The sequence below is a fragment of the Rhincodon typus genome, chromosome 2 (assembly GCF_021869965.1).
Source record: "Rhincodon typus isolate 14 chromosome 2, sRhiTyp1.1, whole genome shotgun sequence".
Classification (NCBI taxonomy): Eukaryota; Metazoa; Chordata; class Chondrichthyes; order Orectolobiformes; family Rhincodontidae; genus Rhincodon; species Rhincodon typus.
In genome coordinates, this window is record NC_063333.1 from 125,313,380 (window position 1) to 125,330,099 (window position 16,720).

The window sequence follows — 16,720 nt, forward strand, 5'->3', positions numbered from 1 at the left end:
GCCTTGATCCAATATATGAGCCATCTGTGGTGCCCATTCCTGTGCACAAAGTGTCCTTGCAGTCAAAAGTGCAGTATTAGGGTACAGAGCTGTACTGTAAGTGGATCAGCTATAATGGTGTGGTGAGGCTGACATGTGCTAAGGTCCATTAATATAGGTTGTGTATGGGCACTGCCCATGAAGCAAGAAGCATGACTTGAGATGTTTGTTCTGGGTGTCCAAGATGGAGGTCTGGAGGAGCAAGTCACAAACTGGAGTTGCCAGGTTACCACTCTGACTTTTATGTTGCGAATTCTCGGTCGCTATTTTCTACCTGATGCATGGTAGAATAGGAAAGTGCACATTAATGAGGTGAAATTCAGTATACATGCAGATGAAATTGAGCAATCATCCCTGATAATAAGCATCTTGCCATTCAGTATCACGAATCTTGTCTGGGTGACCACAACTCTAATGAAAAATACAACATTTTGTTCCGAACATTGAGAAAGGCCTCACTTGGCCTCTACATGATTCTCCCAGATTTCTAACCATGGCCTGTGGTGTAAGTGCCTTAAAAAGCTCTGCCCTTGAGATACTGAGGGGACTTGACAAGATAGATGCTGAATGGATATTTCCCTTTGTAAGAGGGACTAGAACTGACAGACAGAATTTCAAAATAAGAGATTTCTCATTTAAAATAGAGATGAAAACAATTTATTTTTCTCAGAGGTTTGTGAGTCAATAGAATTCTGTTACCTAGAGAGCAGTGTAGGTAGGGTCTGAGTATTTTTAAGATAGATAGATTTTTTTACTAACAAGGGAGTCAAAGTGTAAAGGGAGTAGTCAGGAAATTGGGTTGAGGCCACAGGTCAAATCAACCATGATCTTATCAAATGGCAGAGTAGGCACAAGGGGCCAAAGAGCCTACTCCTGTTCCTAATTCACATGTTGGCATATAACCACTTAATGGATGAGTTATTTTAGGCTGTTCTTACGTATTTTTGCACCGTCAATCAGCAAGCTAACACATTTATTTGTTTTTGGTGGATAATGCTGAAGTAACATAGAAAAGGTAAATCTTAAAGAAGAAGAAAAATAATAATAAACAAAAAATAAATGGGAAAATTTAGTTAAAAAAAACTGAAAGGGAAATTTACAAGTTGAAAATATGAATTTTTCACCAGAAAATGCTGGACATGTGCAGCAGGTGCATCAGCATTTTAAGGAAAAATCATTTTAATTATTCTAGTAGGGATGTTTGTGTAGGTTTCTGTTCAGTGGAGCTTCATTAACTGACATAAAATGGGTGTAACTGATTGGAAAAATGTGAACACATCTGTTACTCCAGACTTTCTCCTATTTACTCTCCCAACCAAATTTGTATTAATATCAGACACCAGTTGGCAGTTAATTCTGTTAAAATTAACCCTCAATGATATTATAAAGCAATTTCCCATGTTTATGGAAGCAACACATCCAAGTCTCTATCCATCCATATAGATTGTATATCGGGGGATATTGGGTTGCACTGTTTCTGAAGTGTACGTAGAAAATAATATAGCACAAAATAGTGACAACTTCCTTGGACCACATTGGTTCCACAAATACAACAAATACATGGGAACATTGTTGATGCTCTAGCTGTAATCACCCAAAGTTTTCTGGACCATCTCTTTAGATAGTACATGTCTTCCTGCTATTTAAAGAAAATATAAGAGATAGAAATTATGGAATTATAGGCCATCTATTGTCTAGAAATTATTAGTGTCTATAACTAAGGATTCAATGTTTGAACTCTGAAATTCTTCAGGTCATCAGAGAAAACCAGCATAGACTTAGTGGTAGGCGATTTTTTTTGAAGCAGTAACTAAAGAGTGGACAGGAGTATATCTCTGGATCCTATTCATATAGACTTCTAGAAGACATTCAATGAAGGCCTCATAAGAGAATATGATGCTGTGATGATGGAGATGTAGCTCAAAAGGGTTGGACTAGTTATTACATATTCTTGGATATAAAATGTTCAGGACACATTGGGTTGGAAGGATTTTGGATAGCTTTCTCTCAGACAGAATGAATTTATGTTTTAAAAAGAGCTAATTTAATCAGGCCTTCTTGAATTAACAAATAGGTGAGTTTATTAGTTACTAATCATGAGAAGAAATAATAACACAACACTCATACACGTATAGGAAATAAGAAGTCTTTCCAAAAATAATAAAGTTAGAAAGAAGATATAGGTCATTCTGTGAGTCATTCGTGAAGGGTAGATAATAGACATTGTTGCTGTTACATTTGATGTTACTGATAATATTGACATTGGTAGTCGAATCATCAATTTTGAGCTGCTTAACTTTGCAGTTCGATTAAAATTCATGAATCCTGGTGCCCTTCAGCAGTGGTTTTTTGGCAGTACTCAGAGCGAGAATCTTTTCCTTTTGTTTACCTTTCTCTAATGGCTGTCTCAAAGCTGTGGCCTTTACAGCACATTAGTCCACACACTAGGAGGTCAAGCAGCTATAACACTCAGACTAGGGTTGAAGTGAGCTTTGAACCACTGTCCCCATGTATTCTTGATAGGGGAAATGCAAATATATCTCTTGCCCAGATTGCTGTCTCTATTTAGCATCATATTTACTGTTTGAGATACTCACAGGAAATTACAGTTCAGTTTGTAATGTATTTCTTCCTTTGAATCTTCTTTGGCACGTGCAGCATCGATATCCCAGATGTCTGTTCCAGACATGGCTTTATATCCATAATTGTTTTGGCTGGATCAATCATCTTTCAAAAACGCATGCATCAATTTAAACATTCAATATGCTTATAGGTGTTCAAGAGTTATGACCCATGGTCATGACAAATAATGAACAGCTTTCATGAGCAGTGATATTAGGATCTGAAATGCATTGGTACTGAACTGTGGTGAACAGAGATTTCATTATGACTTATAAAAGGAAATTTGGAAAGCATTTGAAGAGAACTAATTTAGTGAGCTGTAGAGAAAATCAGGGAAGTGCGGTTAGTTGAGATGCTGTTGCAGAGGGCCACATGAATATGACGGCCGACTGGTCTCCCACTTTTCTGCAGCCATTCTATGAGTTTATCATAAGAGATTATTAGCTAAAGCTGAAGTCTATACAATTGAGGGCAAATATTAGTGTGGTTAGAAAACTGGCTAAACAATGGAGAAAGTAGAGATAATGGACAGGTACTGTAATTGGCAGTATTTAATTAGTGGTTCCCTTAGGAATCTGTATGTTCCAGTGGTTCACCACATTTATTAACAATTTAGATGATGGGTTCGCAAGCCACATATCCAAGGTAACTGATGGCATAAAAATAAGTGGTATTCTAAGCAATGTATATAAGCATAAAATTAAAAAGTAATGTTGATATATTCGGTGAATTTTTAAAAGCATAGTAAATGTATTTCAATTTAAATAAATAACGGATGTCAGCCACTTTGGATTTAAAAGAATGGGCTGGATTTTCTGAGGAATGGCAATCTCATGCAGATAGCCACCCTAAACTTTTTTAAAAAAGGAGGGAACTCCACATTCCTGATAGGAAATTCTGATCAGGGCCCCATCAGAGATACAGAGCCATACTTCCATTCTGATAGTTCTTTTATAGAACTATCGGGGGAGGGCAAGCTTCTCATACTCCACAGCAGTCAGCTACTGCATTCTAAAATGTAAAGGTCCACAATCACTGACAACAAATTTGACTGCTGCTGTCAAATAATAAAAGTATTAGCTAAGTGTGAGGTTTAGGTGGCTGGAGAATAGGATGCCACAGAGCCAGGTATGTAGGGTGCCAGGTTAGTTGGGTGCCATATGGGTAGGCTGCCCGCTGAATAGGGGCAGGGTGCCAATTAGGTAGGGATTGTAGTGTCAGGTGGTTGGGATCTATGTGGTACCAAATTGGATAAGGTGCCAGAATGCAAGGTAGCAAAGGCAACAGGTAATTGATGCAGTGTTTAGGCTAGATCGATCTGGATGGGAGAAATTAAGCCTGTTGTGGTGTGCCATGTTAGGATGGTGTCAGATAGAGGGGTTAGGGTAGTCAGGTTTGGCAGGAAAGAGATTTGGTGGAGGTGGGTGGGGGGTGTGTAGATCATGTCAAAAGTAGGTCAGATCTGGACTGGGGGAAGGGAATCCAGATGTCTGGGTCTGGAGGCAGGTTGGGCCCAGTGCAGGGGGGAGGGTGGAATGTGTCTGGAGAGGAGGAGCCAGATAGTGCAAATCAGAATGAAGAAAGGAGGGTCCAGACCCGAAACGTCAGCTTTCCTGCTCCTCTGATGCTGCTTGGCCTGCTGTGTTCATCCAGCTCTACACCTTGTTATCTTAGGCAATAGATTTTAGTTACTTTAACTTTATTAGGATGAGGCAGTTCACAAAAAGTCATTGTTAAAGAGATAGTAGGAACTGCCGATGCTGGAGAATCTGAGATAACTGAGATCTGAGGTGTAGAGCTGGATGAACACAGCAGGCCAAGAAGCATCACAGGAGCAGGAAAGCTTACGTTTTGGGTCTAGACCCTTCTTCAGAAATTCCACCAGGGTGATGAAGAAAATGTTTGGCATGCTTTCCTTCGTTGGTCAGAGCATTGAGTATAGGAATTGGAATGTCATGCTGCGGCTGTGCAGGACATTGGTGAGGCCATGTTTAGCATACTGCATACAATTCTGGTTGACCTTATATAGGAATGATGTTGTTAAACTTGAGAGGGTGCAGAAAATATTTACAAGGATGTTACCTGGACTGGAGGGTTTTAGTTATAGGGAGTGGCTAAATAGGCTGGGACCTTTATGCCTGGGGCATCAAAGGCTGAGGGGTGACCTTATAGAGGTTTATAAAATCATGAAGGGCATGTATAGGGTGAATAGCTAAGGTCTTTTTCCTAGGGTGGTGGAGTCCAAAATTAGAGGGCATACATTTAAGGTGAGTGGGGTAAGATTTAGAAGGGATCTGAAGGGTAACATTTTCACACAGAGGATAGCGTTAGTGTGGAACGAGCTGCCAGAGGAAGAGGTGGAGGCAAGTACAATTACAACATTTAAAAGGCATCCGGATGGGTACATGATTAGGAAGTGTTTAGAGGGCTATGAACCAAATGCTCGCATGGTTGGCATGATTGAGTTGGACCAAAGGCTTTATTTCCATGCTGTATGACTCTATGAGTCAATGAGTGAAGGAGGATTGGCATGGTGTAAGGGGGTTAGCTTTTGGATAGTAAATGGGGAGTGTTTGGACTGGAGCAGGTGAAAGTCAGGAGAGTTGCTTGGTCGAGCAGTGGAGTAGGTGGGAATGTTGGCTCCAGTGGTGGGTGAAGAAGGAGCCAGGTTCAGGAATTGGGGAAAAAAGTGGCAGAGGCAGAATCCCCAATGGGGGAAGAAGGGTGGCAGGTCCGGAGCAGGTCAAAGTGGTGAGGTTTGGGACCACAGGGATTTTGAGCTTGGAACGGGTGCAGGTAGTGGGGCCAAGCCTGTTGGATACCGGGGTTGAAAGGGATCATCTCTCAGGAGTGAAGGGTGTCATCTTCTGTGAGGTGAAGTGGATGTGTTGGGTCTGGAGCAGGTTAAGGGAGAATATGGTAGAGGGGCAGTTGCTGGACTGGGCAGTGGGGGATGGAGGGGGCTGGATCAGAGTGGGTGAAGGCAGAGTTAGGTCTAGAGTAGGGAAAAGAGGGGAAGTAGCCTGCAGAGTGGGGGAAGGATGATGGCCGGTCCATAACAGGTCAAAGGTGGCGTCAATTCCCCTGGAGTAAAGGGATGTCAGGTCTGGAGTGGGTGCAGGGGTGGGTGCCTACAGGCTTGGAGCAGGTGAAGACAAGAGTAGGGTCAGGTCCCAGCATATGCAGGCATAGGGTTGGTTTGGAGTGGGTGAAGGGAGAGTGGTGGTTAGGTCTAGAATGAGGCAAGGAGCTTGGTCAGTTCCTGGGGCTGTCGGGTCAGGGTTTCGTGGGTGTAAGTGGTCAGGTGAAGTGTTTTTGGTGGTGTCTGAGTTATGTATGGGGTCATTTGGTTAGTAATTCAGCAGTTAAATTATGTATTTAACAGTCTAACTTTTCTTAGCTTTTATCGGAACCCTTTGAATTCTCTGATTTAAATGGAGTCTTTCGAAGAGCTCCAAGTGTAGAGGAATTTCCCAGCAGAATCCTCAATTTCCTGGACACTGCTACGTTGGAGATTTTGCAAGGTCCCCAAGCACCACTCCCATCTACACTGAATAATAACTGTGCCGGCATCAGAAAATCCAGGCCGGTATATCAGATTATTTTATCATTTGTGATAAACTAGAAACAGTAGAGTCCAGAGAGTCTTTGAGGTCTGTGTACATTGATTATTAAAGCTTCATGACAGATAGAACTAACGGAATGCTGTTCTTAAATCCAGAAGTCAGAATACAAGGAGATAGCATATATGCAGATATTTAAAGCCTCAGTTAGACCTTATCTGGAGTATTGTACTCAGTTCTGGGCATCACAGCCAAGAAAACATATTTTGTCTTTGGAATGAGTGCAGCTTAGCTCTGTCAAATGGTATCTAGACCAAGTAGGTTAAGTTACATGGAAAGATTACACAACCAACAAGATTTACACAATTTCTCAGAATTCAGTTGTTTAACAGGTGATATAATTGAAATTTCATGGATAATAAAGGGGAATGAAAGGACGGATAGAAAATATTTTGTCCATTTGCGGATAGGGGTTATAGCCTTAGAAAAGCTAGGATTTTCAGAAGTGAAGTTAGTAGAACTTTTGTACACTGTTGATATAAGATCAATTGTTATTTTATATCGGCGATTAATGGAAAGTAATTTTTCCTTTGAGTCTTACAGCTCTTTAAAAGACATAATTCTATTGCTCTGACTTGTGATACAATTAAAAATTTAATTTTCTTCAAATATTTATCCCATTTCTTTTTAAAAACTACTTTAAGGTTTTTTTTATTAACTGAAGTAATCCAAAAGTTAATGACCCTCTGCATAAAGCAAACCTCCTAAAATCTCTTCTTTCTCTTGATGATAAGCTTAAAATCAATGCCTTGTCACCAATTCATTTTTCTATGGAAACAGTTGCCCCTTATTGTATTTAAATCTGAAATCTCTCATTTCTGACATCATCATCATCAGTTGCTTACACATCCTCTTCACATCTTGTAATGCTTCCAAACAAGGAGCCCAAAACTAGTGATTTGTGTAGATTCTTCATTACCACTTTGCTGTTGTACTCTGTATTGCTGTTTATAATGACAAATACTTTTATCAACTTGTCCTCCTCTTAATAAAAATACTCCTCAATGCTGATAAACAGAATTCCTATCACACAGTGCGCACTTATAACTTGTACTAGCTTTAAAACACAGAGCAAATTTAGCCTATAGGTGTCATTGCTAAAGTGGTTTTGTTAAACACAGCCATTTGTTAAATTATATAATGATGGATACGCCCTAACACATCAATTTGAAAAGCAGCCAAATTAATAAGTTTAATGTCACTACTTTCAGAGTCCCTACGTGGTATTTACCAGAATACATGGTTCATGAGGAGTTTATTCGCAGCCCTTCTCAGAATAAGTCTGGAAAGTTACCTCATGACCCTGATAAGACTGCATTGGAGAAGGATACAGAAGACAATGAGAAGGAAAATAAAGTAAAGGTAAATATATTGTAATAAATATATTGATGAGGTTAATGCAGTTGATGTGGTTTACATGGACTTTACTCAAGCCTTTGATAAGGTCCTACAATGGAAGGCCGTCCCAAAACGTGAGAGCCATGGGATCCAAGGCAAGCTGGCAAACTGGATCCTAAACTGTCTTGCATATAACTGGCTAAGTGATGGTGAAGGGTTGTTTTTATAATTGGAAATCTGTGACCAGTGGTGTTCCATGGGGATTGATGCTGGAATCCTAGCTGTTTCTTATGTACATTAACAACTTGGATGTGATATACTTATGTATAATTAGTAAGTTTTCAGATGGCATGCAAATTGGTGGTATTGTTGATAGAGAGGAGGGTGATATCAGGCTACAATATGATATTGATCAGCTGGTAAATTGAGCAGAGCAATTGCAGATAGAATTTAATCTGAATAAGTGCCAGGTGATGCATTTTGGGAGGTCTAATAAGGGAAGAACATACACAACGAATGGTAGGTCTCTAGGGAGTACTACTCTATCAACAATACCAGGGATCTTGGTGTACAAGCCCATTTAATTCCTAAAGGTGTTAGCACAGGTAGACAGGTGGTAAAGAAGGCATACAGCATGCTTGCCTTCTTTAGATGGGACATGGAATGTAGGGTTCAGGAAGTCTTGTTACAGCTTTATAAAACATTCGTTAGGTACAGATAGAATACATATGCTGTTCTGCTCATCGCACTATCGGAAAGACATGATTGCACTGGAGAGGGTCCAGAGGAGATTTACCAACATTTTGCCTGAGATGGAAAGCTTCAATTATGAGGAGAGAATGGATAGGCTGCATTTCCTTTCCTTGTAGAAGAGGTGGCTGAAGGGTGATCTGATTGAGGTACACAAAATTATGAGAGACATAGATAGGGTAGATTGTGAGAATCTTTTCCCCATGGCAGATGAATCTATGACTGATCGGTGTAAGTTTAAGGTGAGGAGTAAATGGTTTAGAGGAGATCTGAGGAATAATGTTTTTACCCAGAAGATAGTAAAAACATGAAATCTGCTGCCTGACAGATTGGTGGAGACAGGTATTCTTGCAGTATTTAGGAAACACCTGGATAAGTACTTAAAATGCCAGGGGCATAATAGACAATGGGTCAAGTGCAAGTAAATGGGATTAGTGTAGTCTGGTGTTTGTTGGTCAGCATAGACATGGTGTGCTGAAGGGCCTGTTTCTATGTTGTATGACTCCATGACTAATATTGCATCTGCTTTTTTAACCACTTTAGCTCCTGTCCTGCTGCCCTCAAGGATCAATGGTCATGCACACCATGGTCCCTCTAATCCTCTGTACTTCCTATGGTTCCACAATTCAATGTGTACTCCATTGTCTTGTTAGTTCTCCCAAAATGCATCACCTCAACTTTACACACATAGTGTCTTTTTATCTCACTGTATTTTTCCTCTTCTTCCTCTGATTGGGAAGATTTCAGTTCTTAGAATATTTAATAAAGAACATGGTTTTATTGGATCATGAGGAGAAAGTAAGACATACTTAATTACACCACCGGCAGTTCATAAATCAGAAGAAGTTGTGAGATGAGGGAGAACTGGTAAAAGCAAAGGAGGCTTAAATATCCTTTGTGAGCCATCTCTCCAGACCTGTCAATGACCGTGGCCTCAGGGAATCCGTCCCCCATGATGGTCAGCAATGTGTCCTTCACAGGGTTAAATGATTCAAGGTGCTTGCCACCCAGGGAGTGGGAGGGGGAGTTAAAATTGTTCACACCCGGAAGGTGTTGTCGTTTGTTGCATACAGGGTGCAGATGCTCTACAAAACGGTCTCTGATGTCATCTACTGCATCTGCTGCTCCCAATGTGGCCTCCTCTACATTGGTGAGACCAAGTGGAGGCTTGGAGACCGCTTTGTAGAGCATCTGCGCTCTGTTCACGACAAACGACAATGCCTTCCAGTTGCGAACCACTTCAACTTCCCCAACCCGGACGACATGTTCATCCTGGGCCTCCTCCAGTGTCACAATGATGCCAGCCAGAAACTAGAGGAGCAACAGCTCATCATATTCCGCCTTGGGAGCCTACAACCCAATGGTCTCAATGTGCACTTTATTAGTTTCAAAATCTCCCCACCCCGGCCTCATCCCATGACGAACCCTCCCTCTCATCCCCGCCTCCTTGACCTGACACGACCTGTCCATCTTCTCTCCCACCTATCCGCTCCTCCCACCTCACTGACCAATCCCCACCACTGCCTACCTGCGCTCACCTATCACCATCCCACTTACCTTCCCCAGCCCCACCTCTCCTCTCTTTATTTATTTCTGAGCTCACTTCCCCCCTCCCCACTTCTGAAGTAGGGTACTGACCTGAAACATCAACTTTCCTGTTCCTCTGATGCTGCCTGTCCTGCTGTGTTCCTCCAGCTCCACACTGTGTTATCTCTCACTCCAGCATCTGCAGTTCTTGCTATCTCTGAGTAGGTCAGTTAGTGATGTGAAGATAGTAAAGTATCAGTTTATGATATTTTTGCATGATGTTGCTATTATAGTTGAGTATTTGCCAGTCTGTGCAAAATATGCATTGTAATAAGAGGCTTTCAACAATACTGTGTGTGAACATAAAGTAAAGTAAATTTTAGGGTTGGGTACTAATTGATAAAGGTTGTTGCTTTGAGGTATAATCTACTGAACCATAAATGAGGCAAATGTTTCAGTTGGTAGGAAATGTCACTTGAAACTGACTTACTCAACCTGTGAGAGATCATTAACTTTCTTCCTTCATTGCAGTCATATTCATGAAGGGTCACAGGACTCAATGTCTGTTTTCTTTACACTGATGCTGTCAGACCTGCTGAGTTTCTCTAACTTTTTTTGTTTGTTTCATCCATCCAAGAACACTGGTTTCCTATGGATCTAATCTCTTGTGCATCCTCCATTCCCTTATCCTCACCATTGGCGGACATGTCTTAAGTTGTCTCGATCCTAAGTTTTGGAATTCTCTTCCCAATCTCTCCAGTTCTCCACCTCACCATTCTCCTTTAAGACACGCTTTAAAATTTAATATGTATTTGGCTGAATTTTAGCAATCAGTTCTCCCTTCTTTTGCTTGTTTTCTTTTTATTTTACAGTGGACATGTGAAGAGTCTTTGAATATTTTGCTATTTTGAAGATGTCAACAGTTTAAACACTGGGAGCTGACTCATCAGTGTCATTTTTCTGAATTAAAATGTACTAATATAAAAATGGCTGTAGTTAGGCAAGTTGTGATATCTTACCTGTTGATTAATAATTTAATTCTTTATTCCTTTAACCCCACTATCACGGGATAGGCTTCCTTTCAAACTGCAGACTTTAGAGGAAATTAAAACAGTAATTCTATAATCGCTTATTCTCAGAAAGGGAGTCACAATCAAAGGACCATGAGTCTCTAACGAAACAAGAACAACTACCTCTTCATGACACTTGATGGCATTAGCATTTCTGAAATTTCCAGCGTCAATATTCTGTGATTGCTGTTGAACCAGAAATTCAACTTGACCAGTCACATGCCTACTGGAGCAAATTAAAGGCTGAGTCACTCATCTTCTGGCTCTTCAAAATTTCTCAGAACACAGGTTAGAAGTGCAGTGGAATACTCTCCATTTGCCTAGACAGGTGCCACTGCAACAATTCCGAAAAAGTTCAGCATCAAGAGCAAATTGATTGTTCAATTGATTGATAGCCCAACAACTTCCTCAAACATCCATTCATTTTACCAGTGGTTTACCAATGCTTCTGAGTGTCTTACTGGTAAGATACACTGTCATAAGCCAAGGCTTTAACAGCATTACGGAAATCCTTGACCTTCACACCTAAAAGGACAAGGACAGCAGATTCATAGGAACAGCGCCATCTCCCAATTTAAGCCACACATTTCTCATAAACTGTATATATAGCCTTCTTTCATCATTTTTGAATCAAAATCCTGTAACTCCCTCCTAAACAGAATTGTGACAGCACCTTTGCCACATGCATTGCATTGGTTAAAGGTGATTCACCACTCCATTTTCTTAAGGGAAACTAGGGATGGACAATAAATTCTCCTATTGAAGGATGCCAACATCCTGAGGGTGAATTAAAATCAAATTAGAAGTAAGACTACAATATTGTTGCTGTAATTCTTTGAGCTTTGGTCTCTGTGAATGTGGCTTCCTTTGGGAGTGCAGAATCAAGAAATCACTCCTTAGCATCCTTGGCTACAAACTAATCACCTTCATTGTAAAGAATGAGCTATATTCATCATGAGTGCTAGTGGTGATCTTACAATGTTAAGGTCACTAGTTTCAACTTTGCATATTCTTTAAATACATTGCAATTTTTGATTAGTCATGTCAATGAGTTTTTCGCCCATTGAATCTTTTCAGTAAATTGCCAATAATCATCCACAAATTTTCCTTTGCCAAAATTGCCAATAAATGTACTGATACAGACTTGCATCCTTTCTTGTAACAATAATGTCTACTTTTCCCCAAAGCTGAAGTTGCCAGAAATTAGAGACAGAAAGCAAAAAGAGAAAGCATATACTAAGAAGACAGTACAAGAAGACAACTTGGAAAATAAATTTCCAGCCATGTAAGTTGAAATTTACCAGATCCGTAATGATATATTTTCAAGCTGTCAATTGATGCTTGTCAGAAAATTAGCACAATGCCAAGTTAGTGGAGTGAATACAATATGTGAAAAATGATGATCATGCTACAGGAAGTTCACACTTGTAATAATAACGGAAGATGGTCTTCAGCCCCAAATAGAGCCTTCCTCTTCCTCACCAGTGTTGCCTATATGCCTCTGCTGTGCTATTAGAGACAATATCCCACTCATCCACAACACTGTTGCCCATATTCTATCTGGCAACAAATCTCATTCCACCCATCGCCCCCCCCACCCCCTTCCATGGCCTTGTTTCTGCCCATCTTTTAACCCCTCCAACATTATAAACTCTGAGATCTCTGCATTCCTCCAATGTTGATAATTTGTGCATTCCTGCTTTAACTATTCCACTATTGGCAGCCATGCCTGCAGCTACCTAAGACCTGAGTTGTGAAATTCCCTCCCTAAACTTCTCTTCTCTCTCTCATTTGACCAACCTTTTGATCATCTATCCTAATATCTCTTTATTATAGCATAGCGTCAAACTTAATTTGACCATAATCCTGTGAAGCACCTTTGGACACTTTGCTCTGGAAATAGTAATTTATAAATGATAATTGTTTCAGACAGAGCATCAGAGATTCACTTTTATGAATACCTTTAGCTCTTTACTTTGAATTAGCTCAGCATATGAAATATTTCCAAACGTAGCATATTATAAGCTAAGCTGTCTTGACAAACCTTTTGAGTGCCAGAAACCTATTCACATTGGAAGAAGAGGTGCCCTTTGCAACACTTATTCTGACGCATCCCTGATCTGCCAGTGTGAGTACTCAAATGTTGACTACCAAAGAACAGTGCAGATTTCATACGAAATTTTTGAGAGAAAACACCTAAACTACTTTATCTGTAAGAAAATAAGAAGCCTGTCATCTAATGCTTTGCTATTAGTCCTTTTTTGCTTGTGGTTTATTTAATTGATTGTCAGTCATGAGGCACTTAGCCAATGAAATAATCGACAGGATTACTCTCTGTGATATACAAGGGGGCATGATGGGCAGTACTTTGAAATAGATTTTGTAAAGCTTCATTGCATTTTGTCTGGAACTTAAATTGGTCTTTTGCGCAGATCTGAAGTTAACTAAATACTTTAATACTACACAAAACACAAAGAACTGTGAATGCTGGAAATTTGAAACAAAGATGGAGAATTGTGGACAAACTTGGCAGGACTGGCAGCATCAGTGGATAGAAAGCACAGTCAACATTTTAGGTTCAACAATCCTTCTTCAGAATTGACTGTAGCTAGGAAAAGATTGATATATATGTTGAAGGTGGGGTGGTGCGAAGGGAAGGAGTAAACAATAGTTGGAGATGGAGCCTAGACAGAGACAACAGTAGTTGGGTAGACAGAAGAACGGATAACGGCGAGCCGGGAAGAAACAAAAGTTGCTAATGGAGGCCATTATTGGGGCCTTAAAATTATTGAACTCAATACTGAGTCTTCCTCTGCTTTCCCTCCACCGATGCTGCCAGTCCTGCTGAGTTTGTCCACCAATCTCTGTCTTTGTTTCAGATTTCGAGCATTTGTGTTTTGTGTAGTATTAAAGCATTTAGTTAACTTCAGATCTGTGCTAAAGACCAATGCAAGATCAAGACAAAATGCAATGAAGCTTTACAGCTTGAGGGCTGCAAGATCCTCAAGTGGAAAATGAGATGCTGTTCTTCCAGCTTGTGCTGAGCTTCACTGGAACACTACAGCAAGTCCAAGACAGATGTTGACCAGGGAACATGATGATGTGTTGAAGTGGCAAGCAGTGGAAGACTGAGGTCATTTTTGCAAACAGAACGTAGGTGTTCTGCAAAGCAGTCACCCCGTCTGCGTTTCATTTCCCCAATGTAGAGAAGACCACATTATGAGCCGTGAATACAGTAGACTAGATTGAGTGAAGTGCAAGTAAATTGCTGTGTCACCTAGAAGTTTTGTCCGGGGCGTTGAAAAGTGAGAAGGGAGGAAGTAAACAGATGGTTGTTATCTTTTGCAATTGCAAGGGAAGATACTTTGGGGAGGTGTTGGGAGTGGAGGAGGGGTGGATCAGGGTGTCCTGGAGGGAATGGTCCCTGCAGAAGATTGACAAGGGAGGGGAAGGGAATATGTGTCTGGTGGTGACATCCTGCTGGAGGTAACAGAAATGATGGTTTATGATCCTTTGGATGTGGATGCTGGTAGAGTGGAAAGTGAGGACCAGAGGAATCTATCAGTGTTTGATAGGGAAGAGAACAGGTGAGTGTAGAATTATGAGAAATGGGTCATATGCGGTTGAGAGCCCAGTAAACCATGGTGGTGGGGAATTCTCGGTTGTGGCAAAAGGTGGACAATTCTGAGGTCCACTTGTAGAAGGTGGCATCATCAGAATAGGTATGGTTGAGCATGGACAACATGGGAGAATGGAATAGAGTCTTTACAGGAAACAGGGCATGAGGATGTAGAGCCCAAGTAATTATGGGAGTCGATGGGTTTGTAGTGGATATTCGTGGTTAGTCTATCCCCAGGAATGGAAACAGATGTCAAGGAAGGGAAGAGAAGACACCGATATACATCAGGTAAAGGTGAGAGTAGGGTGGAAATTGGAAGCAATATACTAACATGTTTTGAAGATTAGTTGATAGAAATTAGGAACAACCAAAACATCTTCTAGTTGGTAGACAGCAATTATTGAGTATCTGAAGGATAAGTTCTTGGATCTCAGCTACTTACAAACTTTATTCATAACGTAGATAGGGAACTGAATGTACTGTATTCAAGTTTGCTAATAATAGAAATCAAGTGGGAAGGTAAGTGCTGAAGAGCTTGCAAAGAACTTTAGAGGGGTATAGACAGATTAGGTAAATGGGCAAGAAAATGGCAGATGACATATGTCAACGTTAACCTCTTTGGTCAAAAAAAATCAGTATGTTTTAGATACTGAAGGTCTAGGAAATGTTTTTTTTCTAAGAGAGCAGAAATTAATATTCAGTTACAGCTCTCAATGAGGAAGGCAAATAGTATATTAGTTTTAGTTGTGAAAGTTTGGAGTGTAAAGAAGTGTTATGACAATTATAAAAGATTTGGTGAGGACAAAGCCAATGCATAAACTTTGGTCTCTTTACTGGAGGAAGGATTTATTTGCTCTAGAACAGAATTGTCAAACCTTTTCGTGTGATGGGCCAAATTTCAATTTTTTTTCCACTTAAAGGCCAATGAGTAGATTTCAGAAAGATAAGATTTGGCACAACACTAAACATTAATTTTCAAAAAAAAAGGTTTAAGTTTGAAAAAAACTTAGTGAGCAAAAGAAAACAATGACCAAGCAGTAAATTGACAATGTAAAAAAAGTGAATAAAGATGATGATTAAAAAGTACCAAACAGAACAGCTAACTTGTAAAATCGTGACAGAGTGGTCAGTAGATAGGGCATGGACATGACTCTCAGGGCCAACCTTACCTATATGCATGGCCTCAACTGGGCTCTGATCAACACTGCCCCGCCACCCTTCCCAAAGCTGACGAGCAGCACGTACTTATTTGCACTTTTAAAGAAAACTTATAGGCAGGCTCACTTGCAGCTGAGTTACTTGCAGCAGCAACAAGCTGAGTTGCTTAAGTGGTTGTTAACATGTAGTTAAGATCTCCAATAAATGGCAGGATGGGAAGGTTGGCCATATACCATTCCATACAGGTGGGTGTAGGTTGGAGGGCACACGGCATTGTGTATACCTCCATCCCACTGAATTAAATGCCCTTGCTGCTTTAGGCATCACCTCCTCCAGACCAGAGGAGTCCACCAGTGTATGTGTGTGAGTGGATGAGAACCCCAGAACTGTGACAGGGACACACACACACACACACACGATACACTTTGCAGACAGAAGTGAGTTGATTTGTATGACAAGCATTCACGGTGCGTGGTAGAATAGGAGGATGCATGTCAATGAAGTGATATCTGCAATTGATAAGGTCAGTGACAAGCAATGAACCCCCTCAATCAGAAACTTGCTGCTGCCTAATAACAGTCTCACTTGGATGCCCAGGACTATTCAAATAATTGAACTGGTTGTTCTTGATGTTGACATAGGCTTTGCTGGACTTCTCACCTGATTCTGCCACATTTCTCATCATAACCCACATCATTCAGGTGCTCCCTATAAGATTCCATCTTCTGGGGGCTAAATTAGTTGAAGGTGGGTGCAACGATTGCAATGTATCTGTGCAATCTAACCTTGCAGTTATCAGTGCAATGCAAGTAGTACTGCGATTCTTGTGCTAACTATTGACTTAATTAGTCTCTATCTTCCAAAAAGTAACTGCTATTTATTGGCAGGGTGCATCAGCAGAGGAAACATCATAAATGGCTAGCATCGACCAAAGCTTAAAAAAACCCAAAAGAACTGCAGATGCTGTAAATCAG

General features: G+C 40.6%; 1 protein-coding gene across 1 annotated transcript in view; it reads left to right on the plus strand.

Moving 5' to 3' along the window:
* Positions 1 to 16,720, plus strand: part of LOC125486675 (uncharacterized protein C7orf57-like) — a 113,354-nt gene that overhangs the window by 44,051 nt on the left and 52,583 nt on the right. Inside the window, exons 5-6 of the mRNA XM_048615255.1 lie at positions 7,496 to 7,646; positions 12,157 to 12,254. Of these exons, the coding sequence (XP_048471212.1) occupies positions 7,496 to 7,646; positions 12,157 to 12,254 (249 nt within the window). The remainder of the gene's footprint in view (positions 1 to 7,495; positions 7,647 to 12,156; positions 12,255 to 16,720) is intronic.